Source organism: Amblyomma americanum, chromosome 9 (assembly GCF_052857255.1).
Source record: "Amblyomma americanum isolate KBUSLIRL-KWMA chromosome 9, ASM5285725v1, whole genome shotgun sequence".
Lineage (NCBI taxonomy): Eukaryota > Metazoa > Arthropoda > Arachnida > Ixodida > Ixodidae > Amblyomma > Amblyomma americanum.
This window is the reverse complement of record NC_135505.1, coordinates 71,396,628-71,422,734: the sequence shown is the minus strand read 5'-3', so window position 1 is coordinate 71,422,734 and position 26,107 is coordinate 71,396,628. Positions and strand designations below refer to the sequence as shown.

General features: G+C 45.1%; 1 protein-coding gene across 4 annotated transcripts in view; it reads right to left on the bottom strand.

Moving 5' to 3' along the window:
• Syt1 (Synaptotagmin 1) overlaps positions 1–26,107 on the bottom strand; it is a 162,055-nt gene that overhangs the window by 13,920 nt on the left and 122,028 nt on the right. For all 4 annotated transcript variants that reach the window (XM_077638395.1, XM_077638394.1, XM_077638397.1 and 1 more), the window contains exons 5-6: positions 22,367–22,534; positions 19,024–19,197 (exon numbers count right to left, since the gene is read on the bottom strand). In XM_077638395.1, the coding sequence (XP_077494521.1) occupies positions 19,024–19,197; positions 22,367–22,534 (342 nt within the window). The remainder of the gene's footprint in view (positions 1–19,023; positions 19,198–22,366; positions 22,535–26,107) is intronic.

Below are 26,107 nucleotides of genomic sequence, written 5' to 3'. Positions count from 1 at the left end.
CCGATTCGGGAAGTGTGTTTGTGCCTTGGCAGCTCAAAGCGGAACTTTACCCGGGAGCCTGAAGTCGCGCGACATCATTTATGGTCGTGGTCTTACGTCTTACGGCTTTCCAGAATAAGCGTCCTGACACTATTTTGCGGTTTCCATCATCAATCCAGACGCCACTTGGGTTCCGTGATACAGTTCTTTGGCTTGCCGCTTTACAGCGAAGGGTAACCACTCGCTGTCTTGAATATCTAGGCTCCTGCATTCAGCAGTTGAAGCATATATAAAGAGAGAACACCGTACGCAAGCAAAAGTCTTGTGCGTAAGAAACGTGATTCTCTTCCATTACAGCCTCTTTACTCCTCTAAAAAGAGGTGAGAAGTTGCCAGACTACTTAAGTACCGTCCGGTCATTCTGATGTAAGGCTGAGAAAAATCATAGTAGTTGATTTTAGGAAATGTAATATTGGTGGAACATGTGTTCGCAGTAGAAAGACAAACAAACAGCCCGGAAGATACGCTGACGAGTTCACATGCATGGTACTGGTGACTATTGATCTGTATGTTAGAAACACTCACATGCAGAAAAATATCCTATGGTGCGCTGTAGGTAGATGTCACCAGAGCAACAACGTTCAGTCCTTTGTTATTTTTCTGCATGGGAGGCCTCGGAGAAATACATTACATTGGTTGTTTGTACTACAGTATATAAAAATGCCACTTTCAAAATTCGCAGCCTTCTACACAGATTAAAGATGCCTTTGGGATGATATATATGTTACATCAGCGGCGTGGTAAGTATTCTAGGCCTTGGACCACGCGTGTCGGATTTTTCTTGAACGCGCCTGCTCTTCCAGCATAAACGAAAAAGAAAAGAACTCGATTAAGACAGTCATGTGCTGCCCTAACATTACGCGCCCTTGGCAAATGATTGTTTTGAGCTTACAAAGCCTAATGACTATTTGCTTTCTTAGAGAAGAATACATGACAGGTTTTTCCCGAAACTTGGTCCGCGCCGTCACTTGCACCATGATACAAAACAGCTTACTGACCCGTATTAGTGGTTCAAAAGAAAATAGCAAGACGACACCTCTTTCCCGCCTAGAAAATTCTCTTTCCATATTATCGAAGTTTCCTGTGCTGCGTTAGCCCCTCGTGCGCAGACAGGCGGCACTTATAACATCTTTGCTTTTGCCTCTTAGGATAGGTTGAACGACATCCTCGCACAACCTCAGGTGAAGTCATTTGTTCATGCAATTGACTATAGCTTGTTAATGCTTAATTCTCCTAGGGAACAAAGTTCATTACAGCTACCGGAGCGAAACATCTTCACAAAAGCTTCATCCGCTGCAAGGACTCAGCAACATGCGACGTGCATACTGGCAGACATGGGTCTAATTTTCAATCTAGTTCACAGTTAGTTCTGACCTTCTAAGCCAGGGTATGAAACGCTGCACGCATTAAATCTACGTAGGTTATAAAAATGGCGCTGCATAATAGATAACACTGCTCTTTGTTTGCTCTGCCTGCTTTATATGTGCCTGTCTTCAATAAAAAACTGATGAAACAAATACAACCTGTGCCAGTTTTTATTAGACGGGGGCTTGGATGTTGACGCCAACGCATAGCGGCAGTTAACTGACGCGGGGAAAAGCCTGTATCTCCTAGGGACCCGCCCGCACCCCGACTACCCACAAGTAAACTCTGCGCCAATATTGATTGCCCCAGTATTTACAAGCGTCCCGCAACCTTCGGACATTGGTGATTCTGCCCATAGCAACAACCCGTGTCACGCCACATTGGGAAGCTACAGCGTTTTGTGGCGTGCTTCGCGAGCACAGATTTATGCAGCTGCGAAAGTGGCTTAAAGCAGGCATAGTTGGATTCTTGCCTTCCAATGTGCCGATATGTGGTACTGTTGCCTTAAATTCGTGCTTTTGGTATTCCGCTTCTGTCTGTTCAACTTGCCTGCGGTGCTTTGCCTGTCTTTAATGTGAGCACTGCGATAACGTTGCCATGTGTGGGGCACCTGGCACACGGAGCTGCTGAGTAAGAAACGCTTTGCTCAGGAATTTATTTCTCGTTCAGAAAGTTTGAACGGTACCGGCCAATTAAACAGTAATCGAGAGCATTCGCGACCATCTTATAAGTGAGGTTTTCGCTGAAATTATTTCCATAAAAACCCGAAGCGAGAACCTTCAGCTGTACACAAAGTGAAGATGGGTGGACAGAAAAAGGGACGAAGCACTGAGCGACAGCGATTACCTGGAATACTTAGTTGCGTACATGTCAAGCTTCACTCAACATGCTTCGAGGGTAGATAGCGGAAATGTTGCGCCAATATGGGGCTTTGTATTGCACTCCAAAACTTATTAGTCCAGATAACAGTGCAACAATTGAATTTGCGAACTGGCATTTATTATTTTCAAAATAATTTTGTGCACTTTTGCAACAGTGAGCAGAACGAGACACACGGTCACAAAGTTACGATGCCAGCTTGTTATTCATGGAAGTGCGATAGCATGTTTAAAAGGCACAGGAAGCACAGCCCAGTCACGAGCGAAACAGCACAGCACTGCAGAGTCATGAGCGGCTGAAAACAGGCCATGCGTTTCAACCACACCTGAATCCACCTAAACAGGTCGTTGCCATGGGACCCTCACCCTGCACCCGATCTAAGAGACCGCACGCGCTGTAATGAATCAAACGCGTTTTGTTGTCATAGTCAAGGGGACTGGATGGTTTTCCGTGCATTCGGCTTTTTAATTCCAAAGTTATACTTAATTCCTCTCTGTATAAGCTGAGAACAAAATACGAAGCCTATAGATGTGCAACGTGGTCTCATATCAGGTGGCTTGCTTGTGAGTTGCGTGGCTCAGAGCTCGCGACAACCGCAACTACCGAGGTGTCTACAAAGATGGGGACGGTGATTTTTCCCATCTTACGTAAAATCTTTCGTTTTATAGCTACCATAGATGCCGCATTAGAAGGTGGAAGAACATTTTGGCGAGACGGCTTTCGACCAAGGCTGTGAGTATTTGCTAAATACGCGATCCGCAGGAAGGGGGGCGCCTATCATGTTTTTGTTTTTGGACACTGTCGACAAACAACCACGGCTAATAGCCGGAAAGTCTAGAAGCACTGTGGCATTTTCCTTATTGCGCCAGACGGGTGAGTATAGTAGTGGTTAATGAAACCCTCTGCACATTACAGCTCCTGGTTGAGCATGCACTCATTGAATAGGCTGTCGCATGGTGGCGATTACGAATTATATTAAGTGCGTTGGAAACACTGAGGTGGCAATCCACTCCATCGCTTGCTCTTTCTTCTACCTGAATGAGCTCAGCGAGCGAATAAAAGGTGTCTCTGCTTTCGTTGTCAGGTGTGGAATTCGTCCATGGCGACGCCTGCCGCAGGAATCCTGTTTAAGTTTTTAAATTCTGAAATTCATCCAGCTTTTCAGCGCCCCTGATTAGCAAACTATGTACGCAGCTCATAAATGCTCGTTGTTGCATTCCCTTCTGATAACTCCCGGCCGCGGAGGTCGCATTTAGATGGAGGCGAAATGTGAGAGGTTCGTGTACTTGCGATGTCAGTGCACGTTAAAGAACCACCTGGTGATCGAAATTTATCTGGAGCCCTCCACTACGGCGTCTCTCATACCCTAAGTTGCTTTGGGACGTCAAATCAAATAAACCCATCAAACCTTCTCACTATAGGTGTTCACACGGTTAAGGATTTGGAATTGTGAATTCAGTGAAAGTATTATCGCTCCAGGAAGGCATCGATGGCAAGCGAAGCACGCGAGTGCAAATGACAGATCTAGGAGTCTGATGAGGACTGCCACGCAGAAGATGAGGTTCTTTGTTGAATCCGCCTTTCCCATCTATATTCTGCACAGAACCTACCATGATCGGGCCAGATATGTGTGTTTTAATGCGTAGCATGAAGTGCGGGTAGAGCTGAGCTAGAAACTTCGCAGGGTACCGACATCCCTCGTGCTTATCAATCACGTGTTCATTAGCATTATCGCCTTCAATTTCAGTGCAAGGTACGACCATTACTGCGTTCTTCAACAACTGTCGAACACCATTAAAGTCACCGGAGCACACGCTCACGCGATGGCCTTATCGCTGTTCCGTCAGCGCGTCAGTCCTCTAATTCACAGGCCACCGGGTTGATTCCCAGCTAAACTATGGAGGTATATAGTCATCTCTGTTTCATTATCTCACGATAGCTGACTTAATATGCGTGTTCAGAGATCTATACATTCTTCGAGAGCTTCGTTGAAATTTATCTGAATCTGTCAAAAATGGTTTAGCGCTTAAAGCATTCCGAAATTGTGGTAGTGCCACGTGTACATGAAGGACGAGTTATACATAGTTACGGATGCGGCACGCATGAAACATCAGTGATCAATGAAAACATAGTTGCGTATGCTTGAAACAAACAAAGCTAGCTTGTCTATGTCGTCGAAATTTTTAAAAACTTGTTCGCTAGGGCATTAGCGCATGCGCATTACTACATGAAGGAATTAGAGTCTCACTAACTGCGGCCTCGACTGAGGTCAGCACCTACACAGAGGTGCCAGTTGATAAACGGGATGTGACTGATGCGTGCCTCGTGCGTCAGTATATCGAACTCTTGGAACGATAATAAACTACTTTTTCATGTGAGCACTAATCAGGCCGCATGTTGTGGTTTTCATGCCGCGATGCTGTCCACGTAAGTGTTTTCACATTATACACCATCACTGTACCCAGCTTTTGAGCTAAGAAGCGCATGTGATACGGAAACGGACGGTGCCTAATTCCTGAAAAGGGCGTCAAGAGAACGTTACATTAACCCAATGCGTTAGGTAGAATACTAGATGGGTGTCCTGTTTGAGTTTTGTTAGTTTAATAACTGGGTATTCATTGCTTTTCTGACACTGTACAGCGTATATTAATCGTCATTTTGTTCTGTTCTAACAGGAAAAGCGCGGACAGCCTACATAGTGTCTCTGAGATGCGTGGGTGAAACTTAATGCAATATGAATCTCACAGCGAGCTAATATGTCTTGACCGTGCAGTTATCAAGCTAACTTGCACATTTAGCATAAAACCAACCGCCTTGATCCAACGCCACAGCAATAAATGCAGTCCGGGTCACTCTGGTGTTTATAACATTTTGCACATCAAAAACAATTCAAGGTCCAGCACAGTGCAAGCGACTTTTATTCCAAAAGTTTGATCCCCAAAGTCCGTGTGCATGTGAATGGAGGCTAGCAGCAACCTGCTAGTAATGTCTTTATTGGTTAGCGCAAGCCCCGTGATAGGCGATTTTCCCTCTTACATGCGAGAACCATGGCCAGCTGTCTTAACTTGCATTTTGCAAGCTTTTAGTTTGTAATGCACCCTGCGTCACTAACGCAATCCTTCTTAGTAGGCTCTGACTAAAACATGAAAGATTTCGCAAGAACTAAGTTCCCATGTTTCTGACAGAGAGTGTGTATGATGTGAACCCTAGTGCTCTGAAAAAGGAACAAAGTTTGCCGCAGCCACTTTTACGCGCTTTCGACGCACCGAATCCGAGCGTAATTCGTGCCTGTGGCGCATGGGGCAACCGCCTTGACTTGTAATGGCTGCGCAAAGAAGGCGCGTGTTTACGACGGGAGCCAAGACGGGAGAGTTCCCGGGCGAAGTAGCTTGCCTGTCCCGAGGCACCAAGAGAGGAGTTAATGTTTAAACAACCGTCGAAGAAGGCGCGAAGCCCATAGTGGGGATGAAAACGGGCCGCGCCGCGCTGTCATGAAGCTCTGCACTGAGGCGACTGCCCGCGAGGTCTCCCTTGAGAGCAAAGGAACTGTAGACCATTAATAATGTCGTGCACTGGAACCGAGACACGTTATTAATCTCACACGGAAAGCCCTTCACGCTATGGCATGGAGACCACAAGACGGTGCCTGTGGGATTCTTCGGCCCGGGGAAGGCGACGGTCTGCCTATTGGTGCTGCTTTTTGTCATTGCACAGAGGGAGCCTTTTAAAAGGTATTGTTTCTCGACTACTTCTACAAGCCCGATTTTCTTTTCATGGACAAGTATACGAAGGTGTGCTGTTGCAATTCACAGAATAGATTGACTTTACGCAATCGGGAGAAATCTCGAGAATTACCTATTTAATGAGTGGAAACGGAGTTGCATATTCACGCCACAGAGATTGGCGCAATAAAATGATATTGCCGTAAAACGTGATATTTACGACCGCGATTTTAACCGAACGTCTTTTTTTTTTTTTTTCCCTGAACGTCGCGCTTCACGAGCGACCTATGCTGCTGTTAGCCTGCACTTCGAACGCGCCACTCTAATTCCCGAACTGGCCATTTCAGCAGAAAAGCCCCGCGGTGAATAAAAAAGTTGTCTCCCTCAAAGTATGCGTCAGCCTTTTTCTGCGCACGCATCCGCAGTCTCATTAGCTTGCAACTGAACTCTTTCTTGACCCGCAGCTATCCGCATGAACCCATTATGCTGAAGCGAAAAGGAACACTAAAAAACTTGTACAATGCTGTTAGTTCGAAGCTTTAGGCGATATTATTTAACGGGGCTTCGCCTCAGCATGCAAGATAAAATAATTTTATGCGAGTAAAATTTTCCGTCTAGATTTTTGCAATGCTTTGATGCAGCTCAATGGCCTTTCGAGTCTCCCTCTATAAGATTGTGCGCAAAAAAAGATGCAGGTCAAAATGCGGTGTTTACAACAGACCTGTGTTCTATGAAGAAAGCCAACATTTTCATGTCTTTTTATTCGCTTTGTCTTCTGCGCTTTATAAAGGTGCTGGAGTGTCACGGTCGAAAAAAAAAACAACAACGACGGAACCGTGCCAGAAATACGAAAGAAGTTTTGCAGTTTTGTCGTAACCACAGATTTTCTGTTCTTTCGTACTATTTTTGAATTGCTGCAGTTTTTCTGCGGTACTTTTCTGTAGTCTAATTTTGTAGCATTTCTCTGTAGTAACTACTCAAAATTCTGCTGTTACTATAAACATTTCTGTTTTCACTACAAGTTTCTTTTCAAATTGATTACAGGAAATCTATTGCGACGACAGGAACTTTTCTGTTGTGCTTTTCAACTAGAGTGCGTAGTAGTTCAGAAACAAGCATCAACAATTTGTATTGAATTAAGATTGATTGAATGTAGTGTACCCGTAGTTAAGTTGGTGATAGCACTCAGACGAATAGAAACAGAAAGAAAAGAAGGCCACCTAAACCAGTTCGTATCATTGCTTTCTTATAATTACGTCAGGAGATGAAGCGCTTGCCTATTCAGGGCGCTACAGTGCCGACTTATAAAGGCAGAGATGACGTAAGGTTGCATGCAAGGCACGGATAGCACGCGGACCAGATATTTTCTGTAAATTTTAAAATTCTGCGGCATAGTTAGAGTTAATTGTAAAATGAATGCCTTAGAATAATTGCAGGAAATTACAACTCGAATACGGAAGAGTGCCGGTTTGTTCCACATTGACTTACCGCGGCTTGCTCAAAATAGACACACTGATGGTTTTTAAACGCCTGCATAGGAAGACTATTGGAGGACTGACGTTTTCTCTCGCACGGTGCGCGGTTTTTTTGTGTGTGCTGCTCTTGCGCCACCAGCCTTGTGTCCGTGCGCGGTTTTTGCACCACAAATATATTTGTAAAGGCTAAACTGTTGTCCGTTTGGTTTTTGACAAAAGCGATCCATAAGTGTACGCGGTAGTGTGACTAAGAAATTCTCGAAATAAGAACAAAAGAAAGCAATTGAAAATCGCCCCAGAGAGAGGACATGAAAATGCTGTTGTTATTACAACTAGGGGCCTTATTCTGTTACTATTAATTGTCTATTTTCTCCGCTCTCATTGGTCGCTGTTATATACTCGCGGTTCAGCCCAAATTGGCAATCGACATGTTATAGAATACGGTCCCAGATAAGTCCGAGACGCCTAGTCGCCTAAGTCCCTTTATAGGATGTTTGCGCAGCTCCAATAAAAATTTTGGACACAGCGTGTTAGCTTCTGTGCTGACCTGCAAGGTGAAGGAAACATTCGAACAGCCTTCTTCTATTATCCTGAAGTCGCCATCATTAGTATGCGCAAATATTCACTACTATGCGTGACACTCCATACGCGGTAAAACAGCACTACGTGCAGAATTTGAAATGTTTGGTGACATTTGCAAAACAAAAAGCACAAGTGCTCCCAAAAGCAAACGGAGCACACTATTACCCTTCACGCGTTGCTTAACTGAAATTGCAGGTACGGTATGTGCCTTTCGGTAGTGCACGCTAGCGCGCTTTCTCATATGCTAACAACATTCCTTCATTTCCAATAGGAAAGGCCGCCGCAGTGGCTGAGTGGTTATGGCGCTCGGCTGCTGGCCCGAAAGACGCGGGTTCGTCCCGGCCGCGGAGGTCGAATTTCGATGGAGGCGAAATTCTAGAGGCCCGTGTACTGTGCGATGTCAGTGCACGTTACAGAACCCCAGGTGGTCGAAATTTCCGGAGCCCTTCAGTACGGCGTCCCTCATAGCCTGAGTCGCTTTGGGACGTTAAACACCCATAAATCATTTCCAATAGGAAAGGCGTGTGGTTAGATTTAGAGCGAAATAGAGTGCGCCGCCTGTTTCCAAACGTGCGAAATGATAGAGCGGAGTGAAAGCAACATATGAAGCTAATGCAGTGGCGTACGGAGGCGGCGCGTGAATATTACTTTTCTTCTTTTTTCAAGCGAAAGCTTTACTGGTATAGCGGCGCCGATTTCGTCGCGGGCTGCAGTTTGACCTTAATTTGACTGAAGCTGCGCCGCCGCCGCCGGCTTGGCGCATGCAGTCTCCGCCGCTGGGTCGCCGCCTGACTACGTGACTCACCGCGCGGCTGGCTACGGACACACTGGCGGCAAAACACGCGCGGCACGCCGCCGGCAGCGCGCCGCGTGCCGCGAAACCTGCCTCGGCGGCGCGTTGGTCTGCCGCGCAGAGGATGGGTCGAGGAGCCACTTTCGGCGGCTTGCCGCGTGCCGCGGAGCGGGGAGACCAATGAGGGGCGCCCGACTTTCAGTCACGCGGGAAGCGCCTGTGTCGCCACCTCTTGGCTCCTACCAAAGTCACATTCCAGCGCCGGCAGCGGAGCCGCGCGCGCTCCTCTGAAAGCAGGGACCTCGACCGCTTTGGCGTGAAAAGAGCTTGCGCGGCGGCGCTTTCCCGCGCACTCCTTGCCGCCGGTATGGCCGACCCTTTCGCGCCGCGAATTGTGCCGCCAACGGCTTGCCGCGCGTTTTTCCGCTAGTGTGTTCGTAGGAGCGGCGCGCAGGCCTAGTCAGTGCGAGCTTGGCCATGCATGAGATCGAAACCGGGTCGTCTTCTCTGAGCGTTGCGCGGGAGCGGGAGGCTTTGAGCCGTCGTCGGACAGCGGCGTCTGACCACCCCGCCGAATCGCGGCGAGCTACTTCACTGTAGAGGGTCCGGAAACAAGCGTGCGAACCTAGCGTCAGAGGCTGAGGAAGAGTCAGCTGACGCGCCGGGGCGTGCGAGCACAGACGCCACACGGGAGAACGCCGAAGAGCAGCTGCGTGCAGTGCACGCGCGCAGTACTATCGAAACCAGGCAGTCTGATCACCCAGCTGACAAAACTACTTAACCGACCATCGGGCAGTCTTTGCAGCAATAAAGGTGCAAAAATAAAGAGTGATAGCACAGCTCAACGACTGCGTCTAACTCTCTGTCAACAATGCTCTTGAAACTGTGATTAACCAAGCTTAACCACACCATAATTAAAGCTTTCGCTTGTGTATCTAGGCTTAGTCACAGTAAAGCCACAGCCATTTTTTTGTCTTGATGCCATAAATACGAATCAACTTCGGTTAATCTCTTTTCCTGGTGCGCCTCTTGTTCGCAGAAAGCGAACACAAGACGTCGAACCGAGGGTTCTTTCTTTTCTTGCTTTCAAGCAGTAAGGTAGCATCGGTAATAAAAGTTGTCACTTAACCTGAATCTAACGTGACCTACGCGTCAGGTGGATTTATTTCTTTCCCTTAGCATATCACATCCGAAATTTATTAAAGTTATAGAAAGAATAAACAATACGATGCTACTCTAACCGTATTAATGAGGAGGTACTTGATTCGTTTCCCCTAGACATTAAGATTGACCACTTTTAAAGGACATAGCTTTTTGTGCGGCAGAGATATGCAAGAACAAGCTGAAGCCAGATTGGGTATAACAGTAAGATTCAAAAGTTGTACTCATGTAGAAATCCGACAGCGCGCTGTAAAAACCATGTTGAAGCGAAAATGTGCACACACCTGGAGGAGCGTGTTTTCCGCTGTCTTTTAAGAAACTTCTTATACCCTCTGCTCTTTCACGTGCAGTAATCATCATCAACCATGGGGGGCCCTAAATCTAGTGCGTAAATTAGGGAGGAGTTTCAGCATTGGATTTCTGTCAGCACACTCACTAGGCCGTATATAAACGCTTCAGAACAACGCCAGCGGCTTCAGTCAAAGTACTTCAGTTCTTAGTTCGCTAATATTCCAAGAGTTCTGATATATGGCTCTGTCTGCTTCGAAAGAAAGAGAACAGGTTTCGGGCCAGCTTTAATTTTTTGTGCCCCTTTATAATAACTTCACTCATCCAACGCATAAAGTTCAAAGGCACCCCACATCCCGGTACTGGGTCCGTTAGTTTATGCATAGATTTGTAGGACCCGACTAGCAAACAGAAGCTTTAACGCTAGCAGCTATTTCGCACACAGACGCAGGATCACGTATGACCAAGGCACAAACACACAATCGCCGCCACGACAAGCGTGTAGGATCGAAAGAAAAAAAAAGGAATAAAAGTGTCTACACGCGACAAAGTCAAGCGCAAGAGTGGACAGGCCCCGTAATGGGAGCACTCCGGAGGGTCAGGTAGAGCAGCCACGTTCCAGGAGCCACCACCAGCTGCTGCGGGAGCGTGAACACGGTAAGCATGAGGGAGAGAGTAATCCGGACCCAGAAGGACAGGAGAGAGAGAAAGAGAGAGAGAGAAGAGAGAGCCACACAGTATATGAGAGATAGCACGGGTGCAAGCCAGAAACGGGGCATGCACTGCGCAGGCGCGGAGGCGGGGGAGAAAGTAGAGAGAGAGAGGGAGAACATGGGCGACGTCACCGCCGTCTGGCGGCGGGCGGCAATACTTACGGGCAGCCGTGCGTTCCGCAGCAGGTATGGGAAGGAGCAGGTGGGCCATGTTCCCAAAGAGAGAAAGGGGTTTCAAAAGAGATAGAAGTTTTTTTTTTTGCGATGCGACAAGGAGGAGCGGCGAGCAGACCATGTACCAAAAGAAACGAGAAAAACGGAAATACAGCAAGAAGAAAAAAGAGTAGGTATAAAACGAGAAAGTTCGAGGAAAACAAACAGATAAGAAACAGGGGTGTGTAGACCTCACACTGTTCGCTCTTTGCTCGTCGGTTGTGGAGATCAGCGCTTTTTTTTCTGCTATTACAACTCTTTCTTCTCGCTTCTGTAACAAGCTATGGGCCCGTACAGGCAGCAGAAAAAGAGCAGAAAAGAATACGCCTATTTTTGAAGTACTAAATACGAATTTAAAACTTTTGTGTGGTAACATTAAGTGGCTCTCAAGTTACTCAGCCTAAAATGCAAATAAATAAGACATGTATTTAAGGCAGTGAATGTGGTCTTGTATAGGACTAAGTACAACAGCATCTATGACATCTCAGTGTAAGTAAAACACCATAAGTTTTTCGACAAATGTCCATTGTAAAATGCGTTGGCTTACAATCTTAAAAGTAGATTTCTTGCTCGTATATGCATGAAAAATGTTGGGATGTTGAGGTGGACTGCTGGTTAGGAGGTGTTCTCAGAATTTAAGCACGATGAGAACACAGAACTGCGATCAAACGACATGGCTCACAGCACAATCATAGCACGTACAATGGCGTCGCATTAGTTAGAATCGGGCTAAAACAGCACTGAAGTGAACTGCTCAGGCACTATACTTTCGGTATATCAGCGCCATGTACAAAAGAGCCGTAGATACGTTTCAGAAACCTTCGCAGGATACACACAAGATCTGACAGTGTAAAGCCCGCCGATTCCAATGCTATATTTAGGCTTTACCAAAGTCTTTCAAAAATTTTCTGTTTGACCATAGGACATGGATTTTATTTATGTTTATGACACTTCACATTCTTTTCTTATTTTGCGAACACGTGGTCCAGAGCGGTCTGGAAACCTTTAGCTTCAAACACTTCATACCACCCAAAAGCTTTGTTTATAGCGTGTACACCTGGTGGATGTTTGTGGCAATCCTTCAGTGAGTGGAAGGTTGCAAAACTGTTGCAATGACACTATGCACTTGAGCTTAAGTAGTGTCCGAACTGCGTGTAATTCCATGCTAATTGTTTGTAAGGATACTCTTTACAGAGGGTTTAAACATGAATAAAGATATTAAGTAGCATGGGTATATCCCAACGTTCCTAGAGCACGCTATTTATGTTACAATCAAGAAACAAAATATAGGTATTTCGGGGGCAAGCTCTCTCTGCTATCCCATTGAAACAATCGGTTCACTAGAAGTTCTGAATCAATTAATACAGTATACCCAGGACAACGGCAAGTTGGTCAAGTTGATGGCAGTTGTGAATTAGTGCGAAGAGGACGTGGCAGATAGCCAGAAATGAAACACTGCATTTGTTCAGTGTCATCTTCATTCCTTTCGCACTATGATTTACACACACACACAAAAAAAAAACATCCGAGCACCTCGTTAACAAAGAACACAACAAAACTAGAATTTTTCTGTTGCTACATACATAGTGATTAACAGCTGTACTTGAGAGCGAAATACACACAACAGTTCGGCATTTCTAGACGATAAATGTATGCATTGAAGTCGCTTTAGAAATTGCAAGATATGGCTGTTAACAAAACATGCGCAAAAAGTTCTAACGAAATATTCGGTACGTAGCTAATTCTGAAAAATGGTGTCTTTCACAGTATATTACGGCAGTATTCCAAAACAATCACATACACTTAGATTTCTACATTTTTTATGTGCAACGACTTTCTCAGAGAGGAACAAGTTTAATGTTTATATAAAGCTGGGGGCACTACTAAAAATTTTGTCTGCTTTTAAATGAAAACCGCCTCAGAACTGCACATGTTTTTTACTATGCTGGCATGTAATTTCATGTTAGTGAATGTAAGGGGAAGGTATTTGTTTGACCCGTTTATAGTTAGAAGGTGTTTTAACGTAACTATCAGCGTTGCAGTTTTTTCTGCATGAGTACTGTGTGTGGTTTTAATACCCGATGAAGAACTTCAGGTGCGCAGAGGTAAAGACACTTTTCAGTTAAATCCCTAAGATAGTACCACAGTTAGTTTATAAACCTTCGAGCTTAATTAGCCTGTGCAGCTTTGGAAGCGCGACGTTTTATTCCGGGAAACCGCTGCCTTTTCGTGCCGTAGAGGAGACAGAACCCGTCCTGTCAGAGCTCGTGGCATACACGTGTCTATCGCCTGGAGATTTTTTCATTCCATGTGGAACGCTGTGTTTCGGAACATTCCCTGCCAGCACAGTTGACAGACAGGTCATGCTGGTTGTTCCACTGGTCTTTTTGCCAGGGACGATACCAAACGGAAGTAAACCAAGGAAACAAGGACAAGAAATGAATGCTCCACATATGACCACCACTTCACAATCACGGCCAGCACAATAGCATGCGCTGCCACACGAAACCAGAGCCCACAGAGGCAGCCATGTTGCTTCAGCGGCGAGGCTCTACCACCGACCAGGTTTGCTGCTGCTGTTTCCACTGGTGAATTTAAGCTTACGCGCTCTCATTCTGGCAGGATTAAAAGCGCAGCAAGGACAGGGACCAGCCGTCCGAAGTTCGTATCAAGTTAAGCACTTAACGCTGCAAGTATCATCTTACATAAACCAGCCAAAGTCCGTGCCTTGCTGTAGCAACTGGTCATACATTTGCATTCGGTGTAGTATTCAAAGGAACTTAAGATGACAAACAGTGCCTCTGCTATTTCGTGGCTAATAATAAGTGAAGAAAACAAAAAGAGAACACTGTACACTAATGTCACATGTTTGCGATGAGGTACCACATCGCTCTTGGGAGCATAGTTTACCTGCTAGCAACCTTGTGTTGCAACAAGGAGCTTTAGAATATTATGCAGCGTCTGAACCGTGGAAAGAAATTGGCGTAATGAGGAGTGAAAGTGAAGCCAAGCTACCATTTAATTTGTTTCCATTTGCTAGACAAAAATTTGTGACACAAAGACATCAGAAATTAACCTGAGAAACAAGAGAAAACCAGACTAAGAACTAGTTATGTAAGAAAGATAAGTCACATACGACGCTTTAAACAGAAAGAAAGGAAGACGCTGCATTTGCACGTGTCTATAATGCATTGATGTACAGCGAAACTAATATTAAGTCTCTTACCATAAGTATCAGCATGATTTACATAAAATAACTCGGATGGTAACACCAGGTACCAAGGCATGTTCGTGTGCGAGGACGAAGCTGCTTTTGTGGGAATTCGTTTTCTCTTCTCCGACCTAAATATTTTCAGTTCACTTAGGTAACGCCATGAAAAAGATTATACATGAACACTCTTTAGACAAAGGGGCATCTCTCAATGCGTACATCGAAGCCGAGGTCGTTTCTCATATAAATGAAAATTTTGAACAAATAACTAGAAGAGACCCCTCGGCTGGAGAACTTTAGAAGCATTGTAACCTTCATGTTCGGGTCGCTAGTATCATACTGCTGATTTATATTCTTGGCAAAAAGAGTTATGGTACGTATTCACCTAACACCCTGCCGTTTAGGCATTGAAGCTAAAAAAAAATTGTCTAGCTAAGCTTACCAGCTTAGCGCGTTAGTCAGTGCAAACTGTTATAGCTTTGGCTTAGCCATTCAGAGCTTTTTTGGCCTTGGAATCTACATCGTCAGCCGTAAGAGAAAGCCTAGCAGCACAAATGCGAATGAGCGAAATCTGTTCTCGTCACCAGTCGCCTAACATCCTCTCTGTGTATTCGTCTTCGTACTTTCTCCCTCCTGTCCCCTAAGCAAAGAGGAGGGGATTTTCTGTTTCTACTTTATCACCTGGGCCAGTTAATTAAGTTCAATCGAAATAAATTAACTTCATATCTATTAATTTGAAGAAATGGAAATAATCCACTAAGTAATTAAGTCTTTATGGCTTCCACAGTAGAGTGCAGGGCTATATTACTGAAAAGAAGCTATAACAGCCTTTAGTGTAAAATCTGACATGCCCAATGATATGAAAGGAATCTTACGTAAAGGGACACCTTAAGTGAACAAACGATTGACTGAATTAAGAAACTATTCCGTTATTGGAATTAAATACAAAAAAAAACAATACTGAATGTGATTCTCTGTTCAAAGAGATTAAGCGCCCGGTACCACCAGCTTTCAGCACGACTGCACACTAGCATGGAGATCCACACAGACTGGCAGTCTTCCTGACAACGTAGTGCTCGGTTTAGCCGCTTTTGACAACTCGCAGCTACAGACACACTTGCACGCAACCTCACCTGCACCCTAAATCTTCATTGTTTCTTTTCTTGAAACTGGCCTCAAGTGTCCAGGGATGGGCTTCCTAGTTTGTATGGGCCGGGGTGAGAGTTGGTGACGTGACTAAATCATGTTGGAGCACTTTCAACGCTACGTACAAAACGCAAACGCTAGGCACGATAAGACTAGACATTCTACATCTACGTGATGTTGTGAAGGGTCACGTGTTCGCACAAGGGAACCGGCATCTAAGTGTAGACTACAGTGACACGTTCGACGCTACTCAAGTGCAACGGTGAGTCTGTGGTGGTATGTTTCGGTGTTGCAGTCAGTAGTGCCTCACCAACGCACCACATATAGTTCTAGAGTAGACAGTGAGTTGAAGGGGCTCTGTGAGAATGGCACAAACTAGTGCAGCCAGCCTACAGACATGCGCAGAATATTGTTAAGGAAAACTATTTGGCGCTGGCAGCAAGCATGTTCAAGCTTCAAAAGAGCCGAATTAGGCATAAAAACGACCATTGGTTGAAGCTGCCATGAGAGGATATTTTTAACTAAAGGCTCTAGGCTATATATTTTATTTGGCAGTAAACTGCGTGCTAATAATTTCTGGGTTGTTTGAACCCTAAGGAAAACAAGAGTTTGTTGAACTGTTGCATTCAGTCAAATGATAATTTTTGAAACCTAGGATCCCTTATAGGTTATTAGGTGTAAAAATGACATTCTAGGTTGTTGTCAAAAGAGTTTGGATAGATGCACTTCAGTTTATCAGGAAAGCGTGAGTTTGTGTTAGCAGGATTCCTACAAAAGAGACAAAGCCTTTGTGTGCGCTCCAATAAACTCAACCTTTCATGCTCCCTCCCCTTTAATAATCAGTCTGGAATGTCACTCGTAACTCTTGAAAGTTTGTAGTTGGCTTCCATGTCTTAATTTTCGAACGTCGGCAATGTCCCTGCATCAAACACCGAGATCGGGATAAAATCCCCCGCAGAGCCCCTTCAACTGTTGCTGACCATACGCACACACACGACGAGACAATGTCCTTTGTTCCAAGTATCCTTTGGTGTCCTACACGAGGCAGACCAAGTAAGGGGAACAAGGTGCTGACAGGACACCTTGTGCGTCTGGCACCGCTACAACATGGCGGCGTAGCAGCGTAGCCACAGTAGTACCTCTAACATGGAGAGACACAGAACGAGGGGACGTAAAGGAAGGAAGTAACCAAACTGGAAGAGAGCAGAAGTCGATCCGGAAAGGTGGGGTGACATTCAGAATCACATGCGGCAAGCACATGCCCAAGCTGGCCAAGAGACGAAGAGGTGCCCATGGTAAACATTCATGCATGCATAACATCAGGCATCTCATTCTTCGGTCATGCAGCATGAGTTCGCAGGCAGAAGCAAAGAAAAAGGAATGTGCCAACCGGTATGGTACCAGGCTTGCGACACCAGGCTTTAGAAAAAAATTGTCTGACAGGCTTTCTACTTTTTCTTTTACCTGTCCGGTAGTGCGGTTGCCACGTGGATATGAATGTTCCCGCGGAGCTCCCAGCGTGTAGGTATGACAAAGTAACATCGACAGTGCCGGCCAAAACATGTATTGATAATCTTTTCAATTGCTTCTTAAGTGGCTACTTTTCAAGCTCCGCAGGTAACAAGGATATTTGATGAGATTCATGACTCTACCTGAATAATGCTAGTCTAGATTAATGTACAAAGCCTTAATAACATGTAAGTGAACATTAAATTTCTGGTTATTTATTTCCATGAGTTTAATTTTTTATTTCCATAAAGCGACCTGCACAGTTCAACAGAAATCGGTAAAATTGCGCATTATTTATTGACGTACGACCAAACAAAAAATTTTATGAGCCTAATGGTTCTCGTCTGTAAAGACTTTTTTTCGAGCCACGAATGTTTCATATGAGAGGCGTTGACTGTTTATCTAGGTGGTATTGATGAGAACATTTGCAACTTCGAAATATTAACCTTTTTCAGTTATTTGCATAAGTTGCTTTAGTTGACGTATATAATATATATATATATATATATGATAGCGAGCCTATGCCAATGAGCTTAGAGAGAACGAAGGCATGTAAAGGTAAGAAATAGATAATGTTGCTAAGAAAATGTGTCAAATTTGCTACAAAAGTTACTCGCTGAAAATTTCAGCAGCCTTGCAAGGTTTTTGCTGTTATCCAACGCAGGGTGAAAATTTTAAGTGAGCATTTTTGAAATTGTCGAGATATCATGCCAGCGTTAGAATTAGCTGCATTACGATACTTTTTTCCACGTCAAGTCTATAACAGCAATGAACGTTTTTCGTATTAAGATGCAGGACCGCAAAAAATGTAGCTTACGAAAAAAAAGTATTACTGGCTACGCCAGCAATTCAGGTAATACACCGAAGATTAACTTTACATTGATGTAATTCTCAGGATGATCAGTGAAAAGGCACAACTTCTATCATTTTGAATTTTCTTTTCTTGCGAATTCATTTACGATTAACAAATGTAAGAATATTACTGTCGACGAGGATGCCACGTTATTAATAAAAGTTTGTGCTAATTACAAGACGATTGTCCTATTAGCTGCGACAGAAGTCGAAAGAAAACAGAAGACACTAACGTGTTTTACTGTGGGGCAGGAGTGTTTAGGACTGTATTAGTTTGTTTTTTAATTATATGTAGCCGTGAGAATATGAGAGGATTGTCTTGTATTCAAAAAGTGCTCGTCTTGGGCTTGCACATCACTATTCTCTCCCTCACCTCCACAGAGAAGAATCAAAGACCGTCACAAAAAGCTGTAATTCTACGTTAAATGAAGGATACGATGCGATTGTAATACTAGTGTAAGTTTTTAGAAAGATATTCTCCCACTAAATTTGAAGCTCTGGCTTTCAAAACATTATTTTCGATATGCTTTATGAAGTATTCTTTAAAAAAAGTTCTTATTAAGAAATAGACGAAAATCTGTTTGCTAATATTAGGCTTGGTTATTGACTTTACAATCTCAGCTATATTACATCATGCCATAGTTTTGCACACAATCAGAGCGTGGAAGGAGTGGTACCTGAAATTGCATCTCTCCGGAAATACGTGACGAAAAACTGACGACAGTTAAATAGAAGACTGGAAAATGTGAAATATGATGACAATATCGAACATTTTTTCATTGTTTACACCGCTTGACTTTTCTAATATGCGCATTTACATGATGCCCAATCAGTGATTAGATGATGTCAACTAATATATTAGTATTTATAACGCCACCTGGCAAGACTTCGGTTTTCATTTCTTGGAGCATTCATACAAGTAGACGAGCTTGATACCACAAAACTGAGGTAGGGGCGTTCGTGCTAACGCGGAAAGGCTTGTGAGAACGAAGGCACTGAATGTCGAACGTTTCCTTAAACAACGACACACAGCGCGGTTGAAAGCGGTTCGACAATGCGGGTCAAATGTTACTGACCTGTCCTTGCTCGCCCTCTACGCCAGTCAGGTCCCTCCACTCCTCGATGGTCTGAGCGAGGTCAATGGTGTTCATGGGAACTTTGACCTCGCCAATCTGGTCGTGCTTGGAAAAGCGGTCAAAGTCGAAGATGGCAAACACAAGTGTCTTGGTGGTGATCTCAGCGTAGGGGACCTGGTAGAGAAGGAAAGCAGCGAACGACCTAAGAGAGATTGGACAATCATGCGGCCAAGAAAAAAGCGCGGTGTAGAAGTCTATAAAAGTAGGAATGGCGTTTTTCTTTAGGCTGTATTTTATATAACAACGCATTCTGAGGTATATTTAGCCGCCGCGGTGGCTGTCTGGTTATGGCGCTCGGCTGCTGACCCGAAAGACGCGGGTTCGATCCCGGCCGCGGCGGTTGAGCTTCAGTCAGTCAGTGCACGTTAAGGAGGCTCTGGTGGCCGAAATTTCCGGAGCCCTTCACTAGGGCGTCCCTCATAGACTGAGCCGCTTTGTGGTGTTGAACCTCCATAAACCTAAACCAGCATTCTGAGGCATTCATGAAAAATCAATTCAGTTCCTCTAACGAAGTGCCAGGGTTACAGTTATGTGAAGGAAGCCTTTTGAGGGTACGGCAATCCGAGCTTTTGCATTAACATAAGCAGAGCACCCCAATCCCACCTCGTAAGCCTTGCGGCATTACTAAAGTAGTACTCGCTCGACAATAAACGACAATAGAGTGCCCTGTTTTACCGCTCAACAACAAGCAACGTCTCACCACCAGCTCCGAGCTTCTTCTTCTTCCAATCTTATACGAAAATGACATTTTGTGGACGGTTATGCTTCTGCGATCTGCTGTTGAAAGGCCATTTTTCCGGTTCATTCGCAAGCAACGCAAAGTCACGCTTGTATGAAACAATACCATGGTAAATCATAAATCGAGCATGGTCCGTCTCGCACTGCAAATCCTACCCGTAGTGTTCAACGTGCACGTATTATTCAATTTCGGGAAGAGGCGGGATGAATTCTATGAAAACATGGCCTTCTCCACCCCGCGTGTGGTTTCACAACGGTAGCTGTAGTACACGTGCTTAGCAGCGGAAATTCGCACATTTCAAACTGGCCAGTGCTTTACAAAATGGCGTTGTTAGATGACGGTTCGCTAAGGCAGTGTTGCTGAACGGCGCTGTTTCAGTGATGCATTGTTGCTAAGGAACTACCGCAATCAGAGGGCAACGCACTGGAGCTTTGCACAGTTGCTGCTGCAGTCTTCTTTTGCACTTGAGGCGAAATAGATTTGCAGTGCGCAGGCTGAAATGCTGAGCAAAAGATTTCATGCGACGACACTCTGAGCGCATTTAACATGTAATAGGCTGCTTTTATCTTAGTCTAACAATAGTCATTTTTGGTCGCCACCGGAGACAGAGGAGATCGACACAGAACGGCAACAGTGGTACGGCATTTATAGGAGACAAAGAGGAGATATTAATATTTGAAGATGATCGAAAAAAACATGGGCAGAAAAGAAAAGCATGTAGAAGGGAAGAAGCGCACACAAGACATTTTATTGCAGCAAAAGAGGCTAAAAAAGGAGAAGCATAAAAATTTGAACCGTGCAGCTAAAAAGGTGAAGTGTTGGACAAAAACCAAACAAACAAAATAAATAAAACAAACAACTTTTACTTGTTTCCCTCCTGTCCGTAATTTTTGGCGTACACTAAAGCACAAACGTCTACCAACTCGTCCCGCTTTCAATTCGAAGACGCAGAAAGCCCCAGACAGTTGGGGATTAAAAGTTAAATAGATCATCCGGGGATCTTTACATCACGTCACGGCCCATCACTTTGAATCTCCGCAAACAGCCCTTTTCTATTATATTCAACAGCTTCATCTATAGAGTTATGGAACCGGAACATCCTTTCTTGTCATATAAAACTTCCTAACAAGAGCTTTCTTGGCGTCTGTGCCATACTGCTCGTTTGACTGTTGTGCGCTGGCACCTACACGGTTTAACTGGCCACGCGAGCTCTTTGCATCTACTGTCATCATCATCATCATTATCATGCTGACTACGCAGGGCAAAGGCCTCTCCCATATCTCTCCAATTAACACTGTCCTTTGCTAGCGGCGGCCACTGCATCACCGCAAACATCTTAATATCATCCGTCCACCTAACTTTCTGCCGCCCCCTGCTACACTTGCCTTCTCATAGAATCCATTCCGTTACCCTTAAAGGTAACATCTACTGTAAACAGTACAACAGACCAGGTGTTTTCATTGATGCCTGCCCTCGATGTACAAGTCCACGCTGCCAGAAGGATGTTTAAAAGCGTTGAACACGCGGCCGCAATGAGATACATCAATATGAACAGACACGCACGCTGACAGGTGACCGCGGAAAGTGCAAATTACTCCACGCGCTGGTCTACGTCGGACCCTTATGCCGGAAAGACGCAGCGTGGCAAGCACCAACCAAATGGTGTCGAGACGACTAAGAAGAGCAGAAGGTCGCAGAACGCGTTAGCTGCTATGTGGATAGGCCACCGGTCATCCGTTGCGCGCACCGCCAACTCTGCCCGACCCCATTTCCTCATCTTAATTTAGACCATCACATTAGTAGCGCTAGCCCTCCAATCAACAGCCATTTTTTCTGGGTTCGGCAAGACATTGGACTTGGCTCATGCTGCTGCCAGAATCCATTTTGCTCGAATTGTTTGGTTTTGCGGTGTGTGGCCGGATTTAACAAAGCGTTTCTTATAGCGAGTTCCGCTTTTATCCTCATAACTGTCAGCCGAGATAGCGGCAAGACGTTAGCCGAGACACTACCTAAACTTTCTTTGTTCTCGACTGCGGATAGATTCTTCCTTCCGGTCACACAACGCATATATGTGGCGCATATACTATATGTGGGCTTGCACACGAGAATTCAGTTCGAGGAAAGGTGTTATTCCATGACAAAAAAACTCATAACGCTTAATGATTGGTAGGGTCTTTGAAAATTAAAAACTCTCCGCCCCCCCCCCCCCTCTAGACTGGAAGCCGTTCCTGAAATTTCCTTGGAAGAGGACAGGATAAATGCAAAGAAAAAAATATTTGGTCTTGAAGTTACGCGAAATCCGGCATTGTGTGCAATGTGCGAAAACTCATTGGTTTCATTGACTGACAAACCAGCCCTTTAAACCTTAGAGCTGTTATGCCCTAATTCGAGACAGCGGAGCGATGCTCATGTTGTCGCTGTCGCAATCATCTGCTTTCGCGTTTCAACGTTTTGATTTTACAACACGAACAATATATTGCTGCTTCGAAGCTTTCTTACGCGTCAAGTTCTAAATGTTCTACGGGGACGTGGCCATGTGCTCACCTTGAAGTTGAACGTCTCATTGAAGACAGGATTGAGCGTCTTGCGGTGCACCTTGGTCTCGTATTTCTTCTTCTTGTCCGGAAGGAGGTAAACCTTGACGTACGGGTCGGACGTGCCGGACATGTCCAACCCAGGCAGGTCTTCTGCTTGGATCACAGTCACGGCAAGCTGTGGGAGGGAGAAAGAGGTCTTCTCACGCCGCACTCTTATATGAGGTCCAAGAAGCAACACGCCATTCAAGTGCGCCGTATGAAAATGACCCGCTCCACTTGAAGACAGACACTCAGGAATCACTTTTACAGGAACGCATGACCACCTCTGAAGTTTTTTTACAGGTTTAATGTCACACTGTGCTGGTGGAAAACCTGTTTATGTTAAGAAGGAAAAGGAGTGATTACCGGGCAAATACTAGTGCTTGAGAGTTTCATCTTTTTGCGTCTTTTCTACCTAAAAAGACCGCATAGTAAAGGTTCAATGAATTGCATGTTTTAACATTCATACGAGCCAAACATAAGGTACTGGTACTGTGTCCATGATGCACTGATAAAGCGCTTAGCACATTAGTGGTTTTGTGGAAAGGAAATGGCGCAATAAGTTTCACATCTCGGTGGACACCTCAACCGCACCGTGAGGAAAGGGATAGAGGTCGGAGTGAAAGAAGAAAGGGAGAACGAGAAGATGTAGTGGAGGGCTCCGGAATAATATCGGCCATCTGGGGATCTTTAACGTACAATTACACCGCACAGCATACGGCTGCCTTTTGCTTCTCGCGTCCATCGAAACGATGCCGCTACGGTCGGGTTGGAACCCGGGTACTCCAGCTGTTCTCAACCTTAAAATACATAATGAGCTGAGTTTCAAAAGTAAGTGCAGGATTTACGACAGAAGAGAGGTAAGTTATTCGGGTGCCACATGAGGAAAACATTTTATTCATTTCTCTTTTACTCGCATTCTTTTATCGGTGCCGTACATTGTTTGATCTATTAAAGCACGTTTTGTGAAAATATGTGCCCGATAACGGACTAACCGTTGAGTACTTAAAATTTTTTAAAGAAATCTGACCTAATACAACTGAAACTAGGCTTACGAAAACTTGTCCAAGGAAATTGAAAGGAAACTTTGGGAGCAAAAACTGCGTTAGAAAGTAGATAGCACCAATGATTTGCACTCTTCTCTGCAACATTGATTTGGTATGCGGCGAAGCCAAGGCGCCTAGACAAGTGCAGCTGATAGGTGGAGGACGACACTAATCCCACTCAGAATCTCCGTGCTCAGGGTTGACAGTAGACTAACCAGCACGCTTAGAAGGGAAATAAATTGTTATTATTTTTAATATTGTCATTACGTGAAGTCTGAGTTTCTCCTGAACAGTTGCCTTTGCCCGTTTCTTTATATTTCACGAAAGATTTCGCGGGCGAAATCAAACGAGAGACTAATGGATTGGGAAGGTACCCTTTTGACTGATGACCAATTAGATGTTCGCAGTGAGGTGCGTATTATTAATACCTTCATTATTATTGTCATAATCAAATGACAGCCCATCTGTTACTGCTTTAAGCACGGCTGCACTTTTTCAGGAAACCTCTTACACTCCTCGCACCACACCTCTAAGTGGACTTCTTTATTTCTTATCCCTGCCTTACATTTATAAGCCCTATTTATTTTTATCCGTTATTCGTTCAGTCTTGAGGGGTTTTAAGGGGTGCCTTCCTCCGACAGCCTATACAACATGCAAAAGGTTGGGGCCAAGTAAACTGTCATGGCAAGCTTAGCTGTGGCAGACATGGTGGCGTGTTGAACCCCGTTTTCAAGAGTTTGACCATGAGCTTCACTTTGCAAGAACAGCAGTTTCGGTACACTTACTTCTTGGCATACTGCCACTACTACCTAGAATGACGCCGCAAACAATTAAGATTTTATTGGAACCTGAGGGCTGCTCAACGACAGTTGCTTACAATCTGGCAGTTATAACGGGCGCTCTGTGAAGGAGGATAAGAAGGCACAAAAATGAGAAAAAAAGCTCACACGAGAAGGAAGGAAACACCGATGTTGCTTCTCTAAAACCCACTAAGATCGCAATTTTTTTTGTATCAGGTCCGCTTCAGGAAGACAGAGAGAAAAAAGGAAGGAAAACAAATATATGGCTAAAAATACCCCCCATTACAAATTGCTCAGCTCGTGTTTTCTAAATCTATACAAGACTAGCGGTTAAGCAAATTTGCAACACTCTCTTGGACCGCAGAAAGAAAAGCCGCGAAACTAGAGCGCAAAACGGCGCGATCAAGATCCGTCCGTTTCGCAGGGTAGAGCACCGCGCCCACGACAGATTGCGAGTTACGCAAGGACCAACCGAAACCGCAAGGCAACGCTGGGTAACGGACGAGTCCTGTTTCGCCATCAGTCGTCGTTTCGTTACCAGATGGAAAGCACGGGAGCAGAGAGAAAGCATAAAGACGGAGGGGGGAGGGGGTACCAGCGGCACGCTATACTGCACCCTGCTCCTTCTTACGCAAGACGGGCATTGCGAGTTTATGTACGCGCTGTACTGATCGCCGCTCCACCGGCGTGGGTGGTAATTAGCGCCACACTGCGAGCTGCTAGAGAATCTGCTCGTTATCGCTTGTGCCGAAGGCGGGCCCACGGAATGTGATAGGTAATGACAGTGGCGCTGCAGACCATGGACATAAGTAACCGGGGATGGTGTTTGGGGCTCTAGGTGCAGTTTGGCGTGGGCGACTAACACTTGCAACGTGGCACATCAATGTCTTCTCGCACCCTTGACTCTTTTCGTTAAGGGCGTATCGCTTGCTCCCCATTCACTTCACACTTGCTGGTACTGCTTGCATTGTACCGGCAATATTAAGTTACTATGCCTTGTCGTCATTATTACCGCCGCTTTCGCTGACACTGCGCTCCGCTTGCTTTGAGCGCTCCTCTTTGGGAGTCACTCCCACTGTGGCCGCTATGTTGAGATCTGGTCACGTTGCAGAGTGTCTTGAGTAGGCTGGCAGCAGCCAGTTCAAAACAAGTGATGCAACAATGAGCTTGAAACCGGTATGCAAAGATGGTCCAGCATAACGTCACAAAAGATCTGCCGCAGTAAAGCCAAAGAAAGCGTACCAGACACGCCGGACCCGGACACAGTGGACCAGGACGAGTTTTTCTTTAACTATCAAGTTAAGGAGAAATGTGTATAGCTTTCTTTTGTAGCCATATGGCTGCGCTTGGGTGGATGCCGATGAGTAATTATTCCCTTAGTACACGCTGGAGTCATCAGACATCACGGAAGCAGACAATTTTTTTTTCACAGAAAATGTACGCAGTAGTGACAGAGAAGCGCAGAGACGTATCGGTAGTTCCAGCATTGAAAGCATCTCGTTTCTCTTAGTTTTTGCGCAAATGAGGATACCTGATCACCTCAAAGCACCACTGCCTGCATGTGAGACAAAGTGAAGCGGGTTAATTAAATGATTCGTGCCGAAGCTGTGGATTGTACACTATTTGGGGGGCACCGTGCGTCGGGGCAAACATGCACTCCTGCAAAACTCACACTAATGCTTGCAGGTGTATCTAAGTGCGAACAAAAGCATTCATTTGAACTTACGGCAATTTATTAGTTGAAATAAAGAATCACCACCGCACTCTTCGCGGTTGTCAAGCCAACCAAGGAGTGATCCGCCTGCTACCAATTCAACCAGCGCATCATCATGCCCATTTTGATATCTTTGCGTTATTCGGAAA